The 23,252-nt window shown below is 37.7% G+C and overlaps 1 protein-coding gene and 1 long non-coding RNA gene across 2 annotated transcripts; both read left to right on the forward strand.

Moving 5' to 3' along the window:
• Positions 1–2,614: 2,614 nt before the first annotated feature.
• LOC140922345 (tyrosinase-like) lies at positions 2,615–21,255 on the forward strand. The gene is made up of 2 exons (XM_073372338.1): positions 2,615–2,753; positions 17,047–21,255. Exons 1-2 carry the CDS (start codon positions 2,630–2,632, stop codon positions 18,030–18,032), a joined length of 1,110 nt encoding a protein of 369 aa, XP_073228439.1. The 5' UTR covers positions 2,615–2,629; the 3' UTR covers positions 18,033–21,255.
• LOC140940124 (uncharacterized) lies at positions 13,040–14,058 on the forward strand. Its single transcript, XR_012166302.1, has 2 exons — positions 13,040–13,220; positions 13,349–14,058. It is a non-coding gene; the product is annotated as an uncharacterized lncRNA (long non-coding RNA).
• Positions 21,256–23,252: the final 1,997 nt, after the last annotated feature.

Below are 23,252 nucleotides of genomic sequence, written 5' to 3' on the forward strand. Positions count from 1 at the left end.
GAAGCTTAGTTCGCCTGCCGTAAAGATCGCCCTTATTTAACACTTTGAGCGACTTGGAATAATTACGATATAGTAGAAGCTTTCCTAATGGACACTCTTGTGAGTGGACAGCTCTACTTACGGCCACCCTCAAAAAAACCCGTTTTTTTCTACTCCCATACAAACTCTGTATGTTTACGGACACCTCTTTCGCGTCCCGAGGATGTCTGCTCACGAGAGCTTCCACTTAAAAATTTTAAAGAACCAGAATTCACACAGACGTTGTTTTAATTTTTCTTTTCGTTCTTTTCTATAATCGGCGTGCGCGCGAGAGCTAACCCCTTGCGCTGGCGGTCAATAAATCCCCCGCGGTTTTCATTATTTTATCACGCGCGCTCGTCGGACTTTAAAGAGAAAATAGAGGGTCTGTGAACAGGCTACTTTACTAGTAACGTTTGCACTCGTTGCTGTCGCCTCATTGGTTACCAGAACTCCCCTGTTTTAATAGGCTGCGTGAAAAAGTCTATATGTACCGTTTACAGTGACTTCTAACTTTTAATTCAGTTTCTGAGACTCGCCGGTTTTAGTCACTGTTAGTCACTGTATGTTGGTGAAGTATATACCTTTAAACAGTAATCTGCGTTACAACATTCACTGTTTTGACGTTATGGAAATTTTTCCAAAATTATACGCACTATACATACCTCCATAACTAGTACATTTTAGTTTGAATTTATCGCATCTTTTGAATGTAAAACATTGACAATACTCGTACTGAAATTTACTAGTCATGGATATATGTATTGTCCGCATTAATTTGGAAAAATTAGCATAACGGCAAAACAGTGAATGTTGTATGGCTCTTGGCAAAACTAATTTCCCTTTTTGCTAGAAATAACGGATATGATAGATTAGCCCTGAACAAATTGATTTCCACACTGATCCGAGGTTTATTAATAATGATTTGTTTGACTTTCCTATACATTACCTTTTCTCACATTTTTTTTAAAGTGCCCATGTTGAAGACATGCATGTTTTAGCCATCCCAAAGTAACGACTCCACAAAAGTAGCGAGCCTCCGAAAGTAGCGATAGCGGAAGGGTGCTAAATCCAAAAGTAACGAGGGTCGTTACCTTCGGAACTTTACGTAGTAGAATACTTGAAGCGCTATTATGCACTAATTGCATTAGATGGGTTCATACTGCTGGAATTTTCAAGTGCACTTGAATTACATTTGAAGTGCACTTAAGACTAACTTATGTGTGAACGAAGGGGGGCGTAAGGGTTTGCGGTGATACGGTTTTGCTCGAATTTTGGTGCGGTTTTGCAGAAATTTTCATTTTAAGTTGCGGTATTGCGGTTTTACAAAACCAAGCGGTTTACGGTATTGAGAAATTTTCGGGTAATTTCAATGCGGTTTGCTGTTTTCTTGTGTTGTTCTGTGCGGTGTTTATACGTATTTCTGTGCGGCTTTGGGGTATTTGTATCCCCCTTAAACCTCCATCTGAACGGGTCCTTTTTATTTTTTTGAGAAAATCCCGCTGGAATAATGTTTCAGACGGAACCCATCAGGAAACTGAGTAATTTGATTTTTATTGGACAAAAACCTTGTACCCTAGTAATTTAAACAAAATCATATATTTTTTGCATTTTTCAAGAGCTATAGATATAAGTGGTTATCTGTAATAACACCACAGATTATTTCTCATGGGAGCCCGTGAAAATAAATGTCAAATTTTGCAAGAATTATGAAAACACAGGTAAAATTCTGAAAATTTCTTGTGTAAGGATGTCGTTTTGTGAAATTTCACATTTATTTTCTCGGGCTCTCATGAGAAATTTTCTTTGGTGTTATTACAGATAACTAATTACATCTATAGCCCGTGAAAAAATGTTAAAAAGAATGCAATATTAGGGCCATTTATACGAGGAAAAATAAGACGCGTCTTACATAAGACGCGTCTTAAATAAGACGCGTCTTAAATAAGACGCAAACTTTCCGTATAAACGGCACATTTCGTCTAAGATAAGACGCGGCTTAGCTAAGACGCGTCTTATTAGATAAGACATGCTCGTATAAATGGTACAGTTCGCGTCTTATTTAAGACGCGTCTTATTTTTCCTCGTATAAATGGCCCTATTGTTTAAATTATTATGGGCAAGGTTTTTGTCTGCTGAAAACTACAATTACTCAATTTCCTGATGGATTCCGTCTTAATACGTTTACTTCACCCTGCTCATATTCTCGCGACGTTTGTCAGATTTTTGCGAGAATGATACCAATAGTTGTTACAAATATACAAATGTCTCAAGTGGTGTTTTTTGAAAAGGGTTGTTTTGTTGATCGTGTGTTCTTTATTTGTACTTACATAACGCACATATGTAGTGGATTGTCAAAAAAGAAGTTATAGGAATCCGCATCGATCGAGCACCAGGCAAACAACGTGAATCGACCACACGGACCAGCCCACTTGGGCAAGGGAGATTTTCCCTTCGACTCGCATAATTTTCCTTCGTTTTTAGCGATTTTAAAACAGCCCCGAAGAAGTACTTTTAGTCTCTAAGTCAGTTGTTACCAGGTTATGTTACTGTACTTTAAAAATCAAATCGCAATATTCAAGGGCCGTTGGTAGGTTACAAAAAATTAATTATGCTTGGTACATGTCCTTTTCTCAGCAAAGAAACCAAATATATATTTATTACAATTTTACAAGTCAGACAAAACGCATCCTCGGAAATCTTTCTTAGGAAAGCGCGCTTTGTTGTTCTTGAAGGTAAGTTTATCTGAAAATTAAGTTAAGTTGGGTTTTGGATAAACACTTTGATCCAAAGGCGTGGAAATAATTACAGACAACTAGCTGCGCAAGCAAGAATGTAACATCGAACCTTTCGTTTGTTTTCACCACAAGAAAAATATGGCACCTTTTCTCTTTCTTTCTTATATATTTAGGTCGAAAAGGTTTGAGGTTACTGTTCGCATCCGCTTTGCTGAAGTCAGACATTGTATTCAGTTTTCATACACTCCAAAAGAACTCATTCATTACAAGTTGTAACCATTTCAGTTCAATTTGCCTTACAATGGCAATTTCAGTGTATACAGAAGGTTATCTACAAAGACCACTTTCTCTCTCGAGTTCACAAGTTTAAAAGGTGACAATACTGTTTTTGAAAAGGCGGCGAAGAAACATAGCCATTTGTATATACATCCAACGGTGCAGAGATCTTTTTTGGCTATTTGCATTTCATCAGTTTTGTTGCTCGATCGATCTATTGTTTCCTTTCGTCTTAGTTTCATTTTTCGCCGTTCATATATGTACCAGACCTGTGAAAGGCATGACTGCCTGTCATAGCCTTCCAGCATTACTTATTTTATGCATTTCGAAAAATCCACGAGAGGGCGTTTAACTTGAAAAAATTTGAGTTGTTCGTTCGATGGGGGAGTGAAGCACCGAAAATTTTGCTTATGTCAACTGAGTTGGCAATTAAAAGTTTCTGAATTTGCTATTAATTAAATTAAAAGCTATGACAAACTTAACTTGAAATGACTAAGGGAACATTCCGCTACCGTCCATGTTATTGTCTAAAAACGCTTCGCGAATTCACGAATTTGTTAATCAAACAAGAACGTTCTTAGTAGCGTTGAGTTTCGCTTGCTTGGAGATAACTTTTATTGTCTGCTGGCCGCCGCCTCACCGAGAGGACACAGAGGCTTTTTACTGGAAGTACCATCCCACGCAGGGATGTTTTCTCCGCGGGCAGCTAATCCGACTTAATCCCATTTAATATGTCGCTCTCCTCGAAAGTGCGAAAATTTTCTTGTCGTGTATTAGATTTCAGATACATTTTTTTAATCTTCATTTCGCGCCAGAATAAATTAGTTTGCGCGCAAAGCGCTCCTAAAAAAATCACAAGGTTTGTCCCACTTCGAGTCCATCTTCTGGAGATACGCCGGCTTGGTAGCTGGAATACATTGCCGAGGCGAAGATCTGGCATTTTTTCCTCCTCGTCGTATTTTCTTCACGACAAATGTTTATATTTGTTGCGAGAATGCAGCGCATATCGGTGGATTTTAGTCATGCGGCTTGCTACTTCTGAAAGAAGAGTGCCGGATTTCATCGTCTTGTTCATGTTTATTAGTGTTGGCAAATGTAAGGTAAGTGAACCGACCACTGTAAGGTAAGAATTGAAGTTTTAAATTTGTTACTCGGCGAAAAATCGTGGAATTGGAATTCGTGAAACTCGTGAGTATTACCTCTGTTACCTAATGTCATGCGATGACTCCTCGCTTTTTCGATGCGTAACACGGATACAAGCGATAAATTTCTTTCGCAAAGTGAAGTATAATTTACTTAACGAGACCATTTGACGAATATTTCTCGTTATATGCTTTATTCATATTTGCTTGGCTTATTCAGGCTACATGCCAGGAGTTTGATGACAATGTTTATGTGCTATAATTGTGCTGATAAGTTTTTGCACCTTTATATTGAAACTCATGTTAGCCAAACGTTTGTTAACTCTAGCAAAACACTCTTCTATTATGGAGGAACTTTCAACGTCTTTCGGGGCCCTAATATGGTGTCGAATTTTTAGGGGAAACAAAGCTTGATTTTTGGCCAAACAGACTATAGCATTTTTGTCTTTAAAGAGGGCGCGAGGCAAACGTCCGTGAGTACAGTGTAAGCCAGTGATTCTTTAGGTAGAGGTAACAAACATAGGCTGCACTTTAGGTGGCACACCCATGGGTGCAGTGTAACCAAGTGATTCTTTAGGTAGAGCCAACAAACATAGGCTGCACTTTAGGTGGCACACCCATGGGTGCAGTGTAAACCAGTGATTCTTTAGGCAGAGCTTACAAACATAGACTATACAACAACAACAACAACATAAGCTTTATTTGCATGACTATAATTATGTAGTTACAGTATTGCAAAAGTTTTAACATAAAAAGAGAACAAACAAACAAACAAATCATAACAATGATAATGCAATGCAATGATTACTATAGTCAATCAAGTGTCATCAGCATGATTTGATAACAAATTATTACGTAAATCATTACATAATGAGACAAATTTCAACAAATGTGAATTTACGGAAAAATTCTGTGAATTCATCAATTTAATTATTAATTCTGTGTAAGATAGCTGATTAAAGTCGACAAAATTTTGTTGGATTTGATTGTAGAATTTCTCCCTTGGGATTGAGTATTTTGGACAATGGAAGAGAAAATGAAATTCGTCTTCAATTATACCAGAGTTACAAATAGGGCAGAATCTATCGTTGCGGGAAGTTTGATTATATCTTCCAGTTTCAATCATGAGTTTGTGGTTACTTATACGAATTTTCACTAAATCTTTCCTATTAGCAGAATTTCTAATTAAGTCTAGATAACTTGAAATTTTATAATCATGTTTAAATAAGCTGTAAAATTGTAGTTTCTTAGAATGATGGATTGTATGTTGCCAATATGCAATGTATTTTTGTTTTATTATATCTATATAGTGTTTGATCTTAGCTTCACTTAAATTATTAGGATCAAAATCAGGGAGGTCACTGCTGCGGAGCGACCAAAGGGAGCGAGCAGCAACATAATCAGGATTTAAAGGAAATATATAAGTGGCGACGAATTCTCGAATTCATCACTTTTTACCACAATGCATTGCATTTAACCACACTTTTTACCACAATGCATTGCATTTAACCAGAGTGCATTGCGCCACGAACAACTCAAATAAAAACACGGGGAAGTTCGGTGGGTGAGAGAGTGCATCGTTCGCTGCTCAGACTTAGAGTTTTCTTTGTGACAAATTTTCTACAGCACAGTTAGAGGTCTTACCAAATTTTAAGACGCGCAGGAGTCTTTCAGATGAGTACGATGGTTAACTTGGGGATTGGATTTCAATTCAAGAGCCTTTGACTCGTCCAGGTGTTAAACCTGACGAGAAGATGAGCATTTGCTCTTTGACTCCGCAACACGGGGGATATAAAAATTCCAGCTTGCTAGAAGGTGATGTGAAAGTGAGAAAATGTCATACAATGCTATTCTTAAGAAACTGATGAGCCGAAAATGGATGTGATTTGGACCATTCGCTTCAAAATAACAGCGGAAATCGAGATAACAAAACATATGTTTTGTGTCCTACGTTGCAGACGAGGACGTGTATTGGCGTTTTGAAAAGCATAATTATGTTCTTTCGTTCATTCATTGCCTTGGAATATCCGTTTACATTGTTTTTTCACTGTTAATAGCTCGGTTAATGCGGCTGGCGATCATCTTGCCGGCGGAAGTTTCATGGAAAAGGAATAAAATGAAAGACTTTTCCTGAAGACTACGTATTCAGCCTCTGTGGTGTAGTGGTTAGTTGTAGTCGCGTCGAGTCGAAGGTTCGAGTCCTACCCAATTATTTATTCCTACTTTCTTTTTTTTTCCGTTTTTTGTGTTGTTGTTTTCTATAAATATATAGCTAAATAACTATTACTTCATAAAGTGCAACAAACAACAAGAAAAGTATTGTGCTTCCAGAGAAAATATCGTGCACCGTATATTAAATATAAACAATCTGAATTTCTATTATTTCCTACAATTTACTGTGGGAAAACCAGAGTTGATAACCATTTGACATTTTCTAAACAAAGTTCCCACGAGTTCTTTCTATAGACTGATAGTAATTATTCTAGTACTTCCCAACATGTAAATAGGACATTCAATGACATTTTTGATTCTTTTAAGTCTCACTGCCTAACTAATGCCAGTATCAACAGAATGTGCCGCAGCATTACTATCTTTTAGATACCCTAGTAATATTCAGATATTTTCATAAGATTATGGTAAAAGCTATTTTTACCATTACAGTGAAGTTCTAGCGAAGTACGAAAGGCTTGTTTAACAATAGTATCCTCGTTTTTACGCAGAAGATACAATATGTAATAAAGGATGTTTTTATAAATATTAATAATTAATGGCAACCGTCCTAATTCACTTCTACTTGCAACATTTGAAGCTTTATTGCTTATTTCTAGGTAACGCTTGCAAAATTTCAAGTGTGTTTTTTCAATTGGGGTATTGTCCCAAGCTTTAAAATCATGTTTTACATATACACCCCAAATTTCTCTATTATATGATAATATTGGGGAAATCATCGTTTCAAATATTTTCAAACAAGAGAAGGTTTTAATTTGCTAAAGTTTGTGTGTTTTCTTAAACTAAAAAGAGCATGCAGAGCCTTCTCTTTCAAGTGTTCGAGAGAGATATTAAAATTACCGGTTGAGGAGATACGGGTTCCTAAATATGTATATTCATGGACAATATCAATGGTTTCTTTACCTATATGGAATTCTAGATTGGAGTTTTTCTTCGCTCGTTTTTGAAAGACCATAACTTTGGTCTTTATGGAATTTATATCTAACATACAAGAGTTGCAAAAAGAGGATAATGTGTTGAGACAGTTCTGTAATCCTATTTTAGATCGTGATATAATAATTAAATTATCAGCATATAAAAGCGAATTTAATTTGGTACCATTTGGAAGGATGATAGGGTCTGATAAAGTATTTTGAAATGCGGACGGTAAGTCATTAACGTATAAATTGAAAAGTAAGGGGCTTAAAATACAGCCCTGGCGTACGCCTCGTGAATAGCTAAAAGATTTTGTTTGACTCGTACCTATTTTCAATGCACACGAAGAGTTTGAATATAGGTTTTGGATTAACTTATAGAAACATCTCCCTACACCAATTTGTAATAATTTAAATAAAAGTGCGTCATGCCAGACTGAGTCAAAGGCTTTTCTAAAGTCAACAAAACAAACGTATACTTTCTCACCGTGACAGTGGACGTACTTGTCTATAAGAGTTCGTAATGTTAGGAGGTGGTCTGATGTTCGATTTTTAGGTAAGAAGCTGATTTGAGACTTGTGGAGTATGTTCAGCGAAGTGACGTGTTCAAGAAGTCTTTGGTTTAAAATTGAAAAGAACAACTTTCCTAGACAACTAGAAACACAAATCCCGCGGTAATTTAATGGGTCATTTCTTACGCCAGATTTAAATATGGGAGTTATAAGACCGTTGCACCAATTTTTAGGCACTGTTCCTAAGTTAAGAACAGTATTAAAAAGTTTATGGTAAACAGATAGCAGTGTTGGTGAGCTAGCTTTAATCATTTCGTTTCTTATTTTGTCGGCGTATGCAGATTGGTTATTCTTTAATTTTCTTGCTGCCTTGCTTATTTCAGCTTCTGTTATGAAGTAGTCTAGAGGTCGTGATTGCATTAAGACGTCTTCTCGTGTTCTTAACTCATTGACAACTTTCTATTGCTCAGAAGTAAGTGGCTTATTAGAATGTAGACACTGGAAATAATTGTATTTTATAGTGTCATCCATTGATTTTAAGCAATTCCAAAATTTTTTAGTATCCAAATTGTGTTATATCCTTTAATTCTGAAAGTTTATTGTTGTAATATTCATTTCTTTTATGTGCGAGTAATTTCTTATACTGCTGCAAAACAATATGATATTTTTCACGCAGAGTGGTATTTAAGGGATCTCTGTGTTTTTCATTTGACAATTTCCTTAATTCGTATCTTTTTAAGCGACATTCCTTATCTAACCATTTTTTATTTGAGCGTGAATAGGTGCGTTTATGTCGTCTCGTCGTTCTTATCTTTAGGCACCGTTTTGCCGTTGTGATAAGAATATTTTCTACCTGTTCCGCGGAAGTGTTAACATTTTTAGCTGAATTGATGTCACTTAAATATTCATGAATTTTCATTTGCAAATTTGGAGATTGAAGAGCTGCTTTGAATTTTGGTGTAGAGTCACTTTCCCACATAAATTGTTTTGGTAATCGTGTTAAAGTATCACTCTCTGGTGAAGGATCTTGATTACGAATATCGGTGTCAGTACATAACCAGGTCACCAGTGGACTATGATCCGATAAATGCGTGGGCTCTTTAGCAATAAAGTTTAGTATGTGTGAAAATAACGTTTGATCACATACATGTATGGCATAATCAACGACACTTATTCCAGCCTTTCCATGAAATGTGGCTCTTCCTAAGGAGTCTCCACTAACTCTACCGTTAAGTATTCTAAGATCTACCCTTCTGCAGATTTCAAGAAGGCGTTTGCCGTGATTGTTAATGTTGTTGTCAAAACTATTTCTATGAGTGCAACCTAAAGAAAGATGAGACTGATCATTGGTAATCATAGTGTTTCCTTCTTGGCTTACACAATCCGAATATTTTCCTGTTCTAGAATTAAAGTCACCCATGAGAAGAATCGATCCTTGAGAGTAAAAAGTTTCAATGTCGTTTTCAAGATCTTCAAACATTTCATGGAGAAAGTATTTTGAGCCGTTAGGCGGAACATAAAGGCACAAACATAAATATCTTCTGAGGTTTTTACGTACTTTTTGCTAATTTTGAACCACAGAAAGTTAGGAGTTATTTTTTCTATTGATACCCAATTACGGAGTTCATTTTTCTAGAGTAAAGCAACTCCTCCTGAGTTGCGACCATTGTTTCCTAATGTTGAGGTGCCTGAAACTACCGATCGATATCCTGTTACGTCGATAATCGTCTCCTTCCAGGTCTCACAAAGAATTACGAAATCAAATTGACATATCAAATTCAAACATTCATTTTTTTGCAATTTATCACCAAGGGGTTTAGCAAAGATCCCATTGATGTTCCACGAAAAGAACGACAGACTACCAGTCGGGGAGCGATTCGAGCAATCTGCCAACATTAATGATATCTTATGGCATGTTCTAATCGTATCCTAGTAAATAATTAGGTATTATTTAGAGTAAGGATTTAATGATTCTAAAAAAAGATATAAGTTCCTGAGGGAGTTCAAGATGAGAGTCTTTACCATGGTGAGGTTTACTGGTTATCTGCTAGCCTGTAGTGAGGTGAGGAAGTATCTGTTGCGCGGGCGGTTGTTGTTGCCTTTGAAAGTGTACATCAGATGGTAACAAGGTTTCCAGTTAAAACTTTGTCATAAAGTGCTACACCATGGCACTTCGACTATTTCATTATCGCGCTTGTTTTGACGCACAATTCATAGTCAGGAGAAGTCGTATTGTCTAAAACCATAGCAAAAGACAAATTTACACACATCACAGCGTTAAGGTAAGGTAATACACGGTATTTCCTTCAGGTACATTTACATTTTCTGTTAGGTTATAAGCGATTAAATCGCATGCAGCGACGAACAAAACGCGAAGCCGTCAGATATTCTAGAACCGTGTTATTTACAGTGCTGTGCATTATTATTGCTTAACTAACTAGCTACGCGCTGATGGAAATAAGTTTCGGCCGCTTTAAATTTTGAAGCAATTCACTGGTACTGTATAGTGATAATTGGAGCGGAAAGTTAGCACGCGAGTAGGGCGATTCTGCTGTGGTTTCTGTAATGTAGAAGATATTACGGCAATGAGGCTCCCGAGGTCCGTTCTGGAAATCACAACTACATGTAGGATGAAATGTATTCTGCGTGCAGATGTCTCCTTTTCCAGGTTAGGTTAAATAAACTCGTACCAACGGTTTGTTTAACAAAGCTCCCGCGAGACGGTTTCTTGGTGATTTTATTAATTTTACCGATCCATTTTTTTTTCAACTCTATTGTCGCGGCTTTTGCGATACAAACTAAATTCATTTTTAGTTGTGATAGCATTACACTGCTTAATCAAGAGGGCTTTGGAAGAAACTGAATATATTGCGCTTCGCGATTTCGCAAAATCGCTGCGGGAATTAAAAAATATTTCCTTCCAAAAAAACGTTTTTACGGTTCTTTCTCTAGTCAATTATCTCGTTTGTCTCTTTTTTTAAAGGTCCTTGAGAACAGAATAAGACAAAATTTTATTACCTACAACCTAAAAACCTGATTTTTGGACAGATCGAAACAAAACTGGCCTCTGAAATGGAAGAAGAAAAGCCTTTTATTTTTGCCGCCTTCGGCCTGCCGACGCGATCGTGTCTGTTTTGCTTTCATATCATGACATTTTCCTGACAGAAGGGTGTCGGGAAAAACACCTCACGCAGATCATACGTGACAAAATCCGCCGCGCCTAAGCTAATGAAGAAAAGTCTCCTCGAAAGCTCCATACAATTCCTTATAACAAAATTATAAGGAATTGTATGGAGCTCTCTGGGATACTTACAGTGCAAGCCCCTTGTGTCTTCTCATTGACTGTTAGCTACGTTTTCGTTTGAAATACAAAACGAGTGTTATATGTCATAATGCGAATCCTCAAAACTTAAAATTTGCAAGGAGAAACAGGCCGGAAGCCTTAGCTACACACCGGTGTGAAGCCTTTGAAAATCTTTGCATATTGATATTGCTCCAGTGAGGAGAACTCTTTCAAGGATTTACATTCAAAACGGATGTAACCATAATTTTTATCGGTATAAATATATTTAGTAAAATCCAACTAGTGGTCTATTACCAATGCTGCCTTCTGATTGGTTGAGCTGCTACTAGGCTATATGTTATAGCCCACTAGTAGTGAAAAGCCCCGGCTTTGAAAACCAAAACAATGGCAGACTCGAAGGTTAAATTATTGATATCTCAAGTATTTATAAGGTGCAACGCGACTCCACATCTTAACATCTGCGAAAATCTATCAACACATAAGTGAATCTATTTAACCGTAGAGTTCCAGTAATTGCGACAATATTTTGCGAAAGGTAACGCCACAATACACCACAATAATATTTTCTCATCCTACTCGGGGCATTTACTTTTTAAAACACGTGCATAATGACACGAAAATCAAGGGCCTCGATTCGGGGAAAATTACATCAGCGAAACGTCTTTAACTTACATGCATCATTTCAGTCATCGCCGAAAACAAACCGCATGCACATCACAAGGCTCATTTGCACACAAAGAAAGTCGTCAAGATTCTTATCCCCAGTTTGCACTGTCTCAGCTAGGAATGCCTGGGAGCATGCCCTCCTTTTCGCGACGGATAGACGAAAAACAAAGGCTTGTATTTCGAACGAACGCGGACATCAATCAACGAGATGCTTGCTCCTATTCTTTGTTTTGAGATTATTTAGATTAGTTACAAAATATTTCATAATCGTTTCAGTGTGATTAGAATATATAGAGGATATTACACGGTGGCGAGAAGATATGAATTTTATGTTCGAGTGGCAAGAACAATATCTCACGAGTGAGCGAAGCGAACGAGTGAGATATTGTTCTTGCCACTCGAACATAAAATTCATATCTTCGAGCCAACGTGTAATGTTCTTTTTATTATATGGAGAAACCAATTCAACAAAAGCAAAAGGCGGGAATCGTGACGTCATTGAACGATACGACACTCACAAAGGTGACATACGGAAAATACGCCACTCGGGTCCCGGATGAAGTGGCGTATGGAATCTACGAGTTCCCAGTAAAACACTCTCCTCCATATAATAAAAATATATTCTGTAACGTTCTGTTAGTTTCAGAAGAGTATGTATATTACACAGTAATTTTCAAGGAGTTATATTAACTCCTCTAGTGGGGCTAATTTAACTCCTTACAGTGGAGTATTTTTTGTGGAGTTATTTTAACTCCAAAAAGGAGTTTAAGTAATGGTCCGTGTAAAAGGTAGGCAGGCGAACGGCAAAAGTGATTAAAAGGTGCTAACTTTTAATCATTAATTTCAATTAAATCAAGCGTTCTGATTGGCCGAAATCCAAAAATCGCCAAAAAAACAGTCAGAAACGTGACAAAAACACCTTTTTTTAGCTTTATTTTCCCCATTCCCCTGTCTTATACCTCACGGCCAAGTTTCAGCATTGTTCTATGCGCCAATCAAAAGTTAGAGCGGAAAACGTGCAACACACGCGCGACCTTGTTGTGACCCCATCTTAGTGTGACACTTGAGATGTTAGGAAATTTGTCTTTTACCCGAAGAAATCTCGTCAATTTCTTCGTAAAAAATCTGCATTTTTTCTTTATTGAATATTTATCTCAAATTTACTGTATTTTATCATCGGAGTGATCGTCAAAATGCTCTTAAACATGGTTTGCTGCCGTCCTCGACATGCAAAGTCGCCATGTGGGAATTTGGGCCCGGCGTAGTTGTTTTCGTTGTCAGGCCGGATCAGGAGGAGATCAGAATAATTGTGGCACTAGAAATTGGAGTACAGCTGGGCATAAAAGGAGAAAGCGAAAGATTTGTTGTTTTTACAAGGATGAATTTATTTCTCGAAGAGATGTAGAACACTTGAGCTTGAGGTAAGCTGAATTCAATAGATTTTCGCACCTCCGCGCGCATTATGTGTTATTCATGTGTTTGCCCCTTTCGAAACTTCCATATTCCGTGTATCTTTACCCATCTTTCATTCGATTTTTTTTCTCTCTAGACTGCTTCATCAAGCGAAATGGAAGTTCGCCTTGGACCTTAAGTTAAAATGAGCGAATTGAAATTTGTGACACGTTTGCATTTTGTACCTTTGAGTTCTGAGACGGAGAATACCGAGACGGAAGCCGCTTAGGTATCATAAATAGCTCTCACTGGTGTTTGAGTTTCTCTTGGTACGGAAGATCTAGCGAGCATGACTGTAGCTTGCCTTTATTTTTTCCAAGGACGAGAGAGATTGTGAGAAGGATTTTTATAGAGTAATATCAAAACCTTGAAAACAGATAAACTGTAGGAGAGCTTTTTCTGAAACCCGATTATCCGAACATGCAGGAATTTTTTCTATCTGGGCAACATCCTCTTTTTTTCCAAAAGCAGAACATTTAGATAACATTTAGATTTGATTTTGTGTACTTGTTGTTGTTCTGTATGGTGGCCGAATATGAACGCGCGACATTGGCGCGTTCGCCAGATTCGCCACGTGAGAGTGAATTGCTGCTGTTTACGATCATGGTTTTGACATTTCTTTTGTGAGAGCCGACGTAAATGTTGTTCCCAACGTCGCTGATTGATGTAACACTGTGCTCATCTTCGTGTAATTTCATATCAGTTTAACTTCCTCGGGTTTGGCGCATAGAAATCTTTTAAATTTTAGATATGTTATATTTTTCAACTTAACAAAGCAATAGACGAAATAAAAAGTTGTTCGAATGAGTCTTAAGCTATCTTAATTCAACTTTAAAATTCAAATTTCGCGCTTTTAGCTGTATTGACCAATCAGAGCATTCAGATTTAATTTGATTAGAGAAATTAGCGCCTGAAAAATAACTGACGCTATTGCCGCGGGCTATTGTTTTTCTGCCTGCTTCTTAGCTGGACCATTACTTAAAGAACTCTTTCTCAGGAGAAAAAGTGACCCCAGATATTGAGGAGTTAAAATAACCCAAAAAAAGGGGTTATCCTGTACCTAAAATTTTTACTCCACTTTCAGAGTTAAATTAACTTCAAAAAGAGTAAAAACAACCCATGTAAGGAGTAAAAGTAACCCCATTTCGGAGTTATTTAAACTCCAGACTGGGAGTAAAAAGAACTCTTTTTCAGGAGTAAAAATGACCCCAAATTCGGAGTTAAATTAGGAGTTAAAATAACCCCAAAAAAGGGGTTATCCTGTACCTAAAATTTTTACTCCATTTTTGGAGTTATAATAACTCCCTAAAAATTACGGTGTAGTTGGCGTAATCCTGCAGAAGTATTTAAGGCGTGTTTGTAAGGTGTCTCAAGCGGCTAGTACACTGTTTAAGCTTTGTCAAGCGAAGCAAGAGCCAATCGAGGCATTTCTATTAACCCCTCAATTTTTTTTATTTTATTTACTGTTGTAATTTTCCCTGAGTTTGTAAAACTGTAGCACTGCTTTTTGTAATGCTGTACGCTCGCTTCGTCAATAAACGAGATGCCCGCTTTTGTTACCCCGTTTTTAATAATTATACTAAAATTGCAGGTTGTTTTTCGGGAGTATTGTTTTGTTTGTTTGTAGTTCGTAAAGTAAGATAAACAGTCTCGCGAAAGGTGAACCGAGGTCTTTTGCCTTGTTCCCCTCGCACCCTTCCTTTAAGCTTTGTCAAGGCTGTACCTATCTACTCTAAGAACCACACAAACGAAAAATAGTCCCCAAGACGAAGAAAAAGAGTTTTAACATTTTTTAAATTTAAACGACCGTTGGAAGATAAGTAGTGACATGGTTTGTTTGAACGCCTTGGTAAATTTCCAAAAATAAAAGCCTTAACAACTAGACTACAAGTAGTCCCCCTTTTTGTCTCCGGGATAGTAGAGCGAGCGAAACGCGAGCGCGCGTGAAAATCACCCCACGCGAGAAGCGGTGACACGCGTCTCGCCTTTCTCGCGTGGGGTGATTTTCACGCGTGCTAGCGTTTCGATCACTCTACTATCCCTGAGGAAAAATGGGGGACCACTCGTAGTCTGCTAAACAACGGGTGCGATTCATTTAAGTGATACGATTTCCCAGACGAGAGAGTCGAGATATACGTACACTGAGCAATGTTTGAGATACCAGTATCTGTTTGAAGAAACAAGTGTTAGAAGGCGCGAGTCACGAATTCAAAATCAAAGGTTTTTGAATGTGAGCTTACTTTTCCACAGCGAAGGCAGGCTCCTGATTAAAAATAAGATTTAATTGATAGACTCAGACTCAACTATTGCAAATAACGTTTCAGCAGAAAAAATGCGTGAGAAACAACATGATGTGAGAATCAAAATTCCATTTAATTTTTGAGCCAAACCGCAGTAAGCATGATATGTGACACGTCCAATCATAATGATGAACCTGTGACTCATATCTCATTGACATCAATGTTTTAGAATGTCAATCCTGAATAAGGGGCTTTACCATCTTTGAATTTATCCTTCCCTAAGCCTAAATTAGCCAAAATTTCTGCGTGAAATGTCTTTAAGACGACTTTTTAGTGCACTGTAAACCATTCTTCGCTTTTTGCTATTGTAAATAAACTTAAATACTTTTCAAAGTTTGGGTATAAACAAAAAAAAACACATTAATAGCGTGATTTATTAGCAATTCTTTTTTTGTCATGTTAGTGGAAATTTAAACCGTCCCAACAAGTGCTTATAATCGAGATACTCCTAGCTTACAATGTACATTCGACTCGTAGTGCTTATGATCGAGGCACTCGACCAACAGTGCAGAACTGATATAATCATCAGCGAGGGTTGATGTTTCTGTAACGAAAGTGAGTATGACAAACTCATTCCCAGAGTTCTCTCACAAAGAGGCGTGGGTAAATGCACGCCCAAAGTTGATCAAAGAACACTTCGGCAACAACGAAGATATGTCGTTTTCATATCGGGCGACTTCAGAGCAAGTCGACCCCGGTCTACAACCCTGAGTGAGTGACTCATTTACAAATCTCAAGCCACAGCGAAAACTTGGTGAAATAACCCTTTGGTTTACTAGTCTTTGAGAAATTAAATTCTCAGACTATTATTCCTCCTAGTTTCGGATGGACTAGTTTAATCTGTCTCTTTCATATACAAAAACAACAGCAGCAAACAACAATTTTGTGCCCTAAGAATGATCCAGGAATGATGTTTTCGTAACTTATGTTTGTAATACGCTATTCCTTTTATAATAAGAGTCGTTGATGAAACGGCTTCCCCGGAGTTGTGAAAAAACGATTTATTGCAACATTTATGATAGATTGAATATCCTAACCAGCTTCGTTAAGTCCAGTACCATCAGCTTGTAAATCTATTTTGTATCCCGAAAAAAATGAATGTAAGTGATCCGAGACCCACGCCCTGTAGAAAAACCCGACGAAGACTTCAGAGACTTAAACGGTCTGAAAAAGATATATTAATAGATAAAACTTGCAATACTTTCTGAAAATATATAGTAACCAAGTTTGGAGTGATTATTCAAACCAAATTAGGCTTTAATGTGCCAGCAACTATCTTTGCAACATTCCTCAATATCTAATTGCTAACATCTCAGCTAGAATGGCCTGGCCTAAATCCCTACCAGTTGGTTAAAGTCAATCTTTAGAAGTTAGATGGCTATCAACTTGCTATAATTGATTGCTGTTTTCTATAACGAACAGTTTGTAAACTAAACTATTACCATTACACAATGTCCTTTAAAATTTCTCGTCTCATTTTGTGTTACCATTGCAGTCAACACAATGAGGCTTGGTCATTATTGGTTTATTGTTTGCCTAATTATCGCCTGGATCGTCTCCGAGGGCAATTCAAAAAAGAGCGAAGAAGACCTCGAACCCACCAAAGAAGCTTGCGAAGAAGGTAGCTTCGTGCTCAACTCGTGTGAAGAGCAATGTGAATGTAAGAACGGGGAACTGGCCACCTGTTATCGTGTGAGAAAGAATTTTACCAAAATGACCATTGAGGACAGAAAACGTTATATCAACACTTATAAGCAGGCATCGGTCGATCCTCTGTTCAAGAAGGATTACGAAAAAATGGTCGCTCTCCACCTTAACGCTCCAAACAAACTTCTTCATCACACCCCTACGATCTTTTTCCCCTGGCATCGGTGGTTTTTGGTTGAGTTTGAAAACCTACTGCGCAAAATCGACTGTCGTGTGACAATACCCTACTGGGACTGGAGTCAAGTGGCTCATCATTGGTGGGAGGAGTCTAGTGACGAAGTCGTTTGGGCCTCCGGAGATCATGGTTTGGGAGGGAATGGCAACAAGGATAATGACTTCTGCGTGGAGACAGGACCTTTCAGAAAGGATCAATGGAGTGTCCTGGACATATCCGGAGGAGGGTGTTTAAAAAGGAACTTCATGAGACGCAGTTTCACTGGCGATAGTGAACACGTTAAAAAAACTTTATCTCTACCGCTGAAAGATTTTTTCACATTTGAAAAAATTGTTCGTGACTACTATCACGCGCAACCCCACGACTGGATCGGTGCTACAATGAGAAGCCCGCGCTCAGCTGGAAATTCCCCAGAAATGCCTCTTCACCATTCATTCTTGGACAAACTTTGGTATCAATGGCAGAAGAAAGGAGATGAATACATAAATGTCTACTATCGAAGCGTTCCCTTCAAACTTCCTGGCTCAAAGTATTACGGCTGGGAATGGATGGATTATAGAAACCTCCCTGGCCAGGTGAATGTTATCTACGAAGAATGAGTATAAAAACGTTTGAATAAACAGTAAATTATCCCTTTATTATAATGTAGGCTAGTCCAAGAGAAAAAGGCCAATTACTTTAAAAGATACTTTTAAATTTGTCAAAATCTCGATGTGCAATGCAAAGCTAGTTGAAAAAAATTGACCGATATACAAGAATTTGCGTCACTGTATTTCGTCGAATTATTTGCTTAAGTAATCAGCTGATCATTCTTAAAGGCGTTTTTCAGAAATACCATTTTGCAAAATTTTGCATTGTTTTTAATTTCTCTTGGGACTTACAATCGCCCCAAGAGAAATTGAAAACGGTAATTATGCACAATTTTGGAGGGACAACTAACACTATGGTATTTTTGAAAAACAAAAAGCCTATTTATCCTTGTAGGTCATCATCTCTTCACCTTAAGTCTTCTAAGGAAGTTGTCTTCTACACAGCCATATTTCATGACAGATTTGTAATTGATTATAATCATAATTACCGAGTGAAGAAACAGTTACTTAATACTGTCATAATAACTCATTCAAGATTCAAGATGTTTCAGATCTCATGATAGAAAATCAAAAACTTGTGTATGCTAATAAGTGTTATCTTTAAAATGTCATAATCGTGCATATCTTATTTGGGACATTTTTTCTTTTCCAAATTGTTTTTCGTTTGGATTAGTTTGCCATCTACATTATATACAGTTAAACCTCCCTAAAACGGCCACCTTGGGGACAGAAGAAAGTGGCCGTTGTAAAGTGGTGGCCATTGTAGAGAGGTGTTAAACGAGAGTCAATATATGGATTTTTTGTCCCCCGGGAAGAAAAAAAAGTGGCCTTTGTAGAGAGGTGGGCGTCAGCGGAGGTTCGTCCTTTTTTCTTTTTCTTTCTTTTTTTATTTCTCACGGTGTTTTTTGCTTTTTTGTTTGTTTCTGACTAGAGGATAGCATTATCGTGTTTGCATTTTGCTTTATTCATTATTAGCGGATCATTTTTTATTCAACAAAGCGAACCGCTGTAGGCAGCCTGTAGGTATGATTCACGAGGTTTTTGGAATAACTCATGATTGGCTGAAAAGTGGTGCCAGCAGATTTTTCATCCAATCACTATGCGTAACAGTACACAAAGCAAAAGCACAACAAAGGCAACAAAGTAAACACTGCTTATTTTTAATTTGATAAATCATTATCTAAAAAGCATTCAGTTAAAAGAAACTGAAAGTTTAGACTGAAATTTTGTGGCAACATTGGCTTATAAGCTTTGCTTTGAGCCAGTTGTCACAACAAAACGTCTTTCGAATCTCTCTTCTTGCTTAATCCGCAAATGCACAAACTGCGATTTAAACTTGCATGAGAGTTATTTATAGAAAGCTAAGTCTTATATAACATTTAATTAACAAATGGTTTAATTGCCTAAAATCGCCTAGCCTAAGAAAGAACGGACGCGCGAGGGAGACACGCTAGGGGAGAGGGACGCTTGCCCGTTTTTACTCGCTTTCTGAGAGTACAGAAAATTCCTTTTGGTTGAAAGGCTCCCGAGGGGATAAAAGTTCGAGTAAGACGAGAAAACTGTCAATCAAAGAAACACAGGAAACATGTAGTACATGTAGTGCATGGACATTAAGGCAGTAAAGGTCGAATTTCAGATCTTGGGGGTCACGTCAGTGGGACTATGTGGCTGCGATCTAAAAGAAAATTAGGAGTGTTCAACCGTATTCACAAAGGAACGATTTGACATCAAATACGCATTAGCAGAAGCCGCGGCAGACAAAGATTTGTCGAATCGTTGAAATGAAGATCAGAGGAAATATTATTTGTTCAAAAAGAACTTCGCGGCTTGGATTGTCGATGGAACGTATACCATCAAAACCTGGACCGGATTGATGAAATGAAGCACTTACCAGGGGCATCAATTTGAAAAACCTTTCGCTATTGTTATTATTTGCTCGAATAATCATTTTCTGTCAAAATTTTTGACAGATCACGCAGCGGCTGCCAGGTAAATGGATAGGGGTCGGGAAACGATTTTCATGGTTCTCTCCTGCAGGCGCTCCCTCTCCCCTCGCGTGTCTCCCTCGCGCGTGCCGTTCTTTCTTTCGCCCATCACTTCCAAGCGCTTGCTGCGCAGGCTAAAGATGGCTGTGAATGGTAGTACAAATACCACTTGCCAGTTTAAAAATCGGACGTAAATGATTAACTATGGAAAGAATTTCTTTCATTTCTGATTTCACTGACCCAAATTAGCTAAAAAGTCACATAAAGCAAAATATCATAGAATATTTAATTATTTTCTTACTCTTTTATTAGCTTCACTAACAATGATAACGAAAGGAAACAACTAGTAAAAGGAAAAATTTAAAAACTAAGGCTATGCCTTTCACACTATATCGACACGAAAAGCCATCTGGTAAAGTATGAACAGCAAACTTGCCGAGAACTGGAACAAGTCGTTAACACACATCGAACACCCTGCCTGAACGGTTGGCCGAGAGAGCTTGGTGAACTAGATGCCAGTCCTCGCTCCTAAATGTTTACTTCCGTTTCAGCGGATTCCAGTTCGAGCTCCTACTCCTTCACTTCCGTCACGGTCCGTTACGGTGAATATCTGTTCATACTACACCAAAGTGTGGCAACAGAAGCTATCCGCAATGTAACGCTCCACTTTCCAGATCGGCCTGACGCAACTTCGCTCACCATTCTTATTTGTGAACTGAAGCCATATCCGGTATGGTTTTCATGCCGGTGTAGTGTGAACAGTGCTTAAGACATGTGACACTGACGTAACTTAGGATAAAGAAAAAATTGGGTGATAAGGAAACCGCAATATATAGCGGTGACCAATTACAGCGGGATCAATCAAATATAACTATAAAAAGAGTAAAAAATGCTATGAATGTTCAGGGGAAAAAGGACAAAATACTACAATATAATATTAGATAGGGAAGCGGCCCGGTTAATAATTAATAATTCTAAAAATACCGATTTAAATGAACCTAAAGTCAAAAAGCTAAAAACAAGTCCATCTGTGTCAACTCCAAATTCTGTAGATCATTACTAACGGGAAATGATCTTTGCATTTCAGGGAAATTTATTTAGAATGTTAAATAAACAGTAGTTGATTTAGCTAGTGAATGTACGTAACAATTAGGACATAGTGGTGTTTGTTGACAAAACCATGTGTTTATTGGCAAAGTCAATAAGAACTAATTAATTCATGATTAATGGTTTATGCCAATACTGTCAGATGGTTTAATAACGGTGAATAAACCATAGTGACAAGTCTTTGAGTGCGTCCGTCGTTATCCCCTACGCCTTACAATGTTTCGTCAAAGACGAAATCAGACGTTCCCGACCAATATTCAACCTTTTCTACGTCTTTCTGGAGATCAGATTGACCTCCCCTTTTTTGTTAGAGGTATTTTTGTGTCATCGGACAATATCATCAATCGAAAAATGATCATTAACTCACAGTGTCTACCGAGTAAGAGAGGGCCAACATGTAATGGGAGATCCTTCGAGTGTTAATAGATCTGATGTCAAATCAACACACTCTTAGCCAAAGGAAACAAAGAAAGTAGTACCCTGAGTTACGAAATGCTGCGATACTAAATCTGCATTTGCTAAACCACAGTTAAAAGGTGGAAAATGTTGGACTATGCCATTACTTTTCTCCACGATAACATGATAGTCCAGTTTCGAGTCCACTACGGACTGCTGAATTAAAGAATTGAGGACACATTTTTTTCAAGCTTAGCCTCCATCTCTGAATATGTTCAGAAATTCCAACGAGAAGGAAATCTGTCCATTATACTACATGCAAACGGACGCAACATTGTTGGATGTTACATGTTGCGTCCGTTTGTACACCCTGTTGCATGATGTTGCACGTTGTTCCGTTTTGATGAGAGTTGTTGCGCAAAGTTTGAACCCGTTCAAACCGTTTAGCCACGTGTAAACAGACGCAGCAACTCGGCCCATCAATGTTTGGAGTTGCTGGCCAACAATGTTGCGTCCGTTTGCAAGGGACTTTACTCTGTCTATTGTGTTCAAATTAAAGACACTTACTTGCCGCAGAATTTGTGAATACTTTACTTTATGTCTAGGCTAATTACCCTGTATGAATGTGTCGTTAAATAAATGCTTGTATTTAGCGCTAATTTTAATTCGAGACTGGACTAACTTTTGATCGGCTCAAAGAATTCAGCCAGCCAGCCTTCCTTCTTTCAGACTGGAAATCTAACTCTTGCAATCTAAACAAAGGAAAACGAAGAAAGGCTTAAACGTTCTCAATTAATAATAATAATTTATTATTTTATTAGGAGGCTAAATTCAATGACTAAGTGGCTTACAGAGGGATCCTCTTATAACACTAAATTATGGACCTAAAAGATAATAAGTTATTAATACAAAAATTATAACCTAAAAATATATCATATTACAATATAAAATGCGCTAATACAGGATGAAAGCATGAGTACAAAATAAAATGCTCCATAATACAGGATAGAAGTACGAATTAAATTTAGCGTTAGAAAAGCCGCGTTCAAAAGCTGCCATGGAGGGCATTTGCTTCAAAGAAAGATCCAAAGTGTTCCAAATATCTGCAGCAAAGTTAGTCTGATGTCCCCACCTTCAAGACGCGGAAGATACAGATTATTGCTTGGATCTAGTATTACAGTTATGAAAACTACTATTAATTAAACATTGATCCGAATGTATAAAAAGGTTATTAATATAACTGGAAGTAAAAATAACGCAGTTAGTGGCTTGAAAAGGCACGCGAAGAAAGATCTAAAATACGTCGCGCAAACTTCTGAAACTTATTGTAGAGCCCCTTGTAATTCAGCCATGAGAGTAGTGTTATCCCTGTCTCCCCAAATTACATCAGTGTAGTCGAAAAGGGGTTAAAAAAAAAAAGAGTTGAAGAACATAATGCTAACTTAATGCGCCTCAAAATACAAGTAGTACAGCTTCTTGTTTATATTACGGCGCACGTATTCAACGTGGTCATCCCACGTAAGGTTCGTCAAGATGTTTATTATCTGCGGAAATGGTATGGACAGTGGAGTCGACTGTTCTAAGCCTTACGTGCCCGCCTACAAAAATAAAATGTGGGATGGCTTCTTTGGGTCAAGAGTAAGCTTATTAGGTTTCGTCCAGTCGCCACGTATCTGAGGTTCGACTTCAAACTTTGATTCAAATTCTGAAATACTTATAAGTTTCGAGGAGAAATATAAAA

This window comes from Porites lutea, chromosome 1 (assembly GCF_958299795.1).
Source record: "Porites lutea chromosome 1, jaPorLute2.1, whole genome shotgun sequence".
Classification (NCBI taxonomy): Eukaryota; Metazoa; Cnidaria; class Anthozoa; order Scleractinia; family Poritidae; genus Porites; species Porites lutea.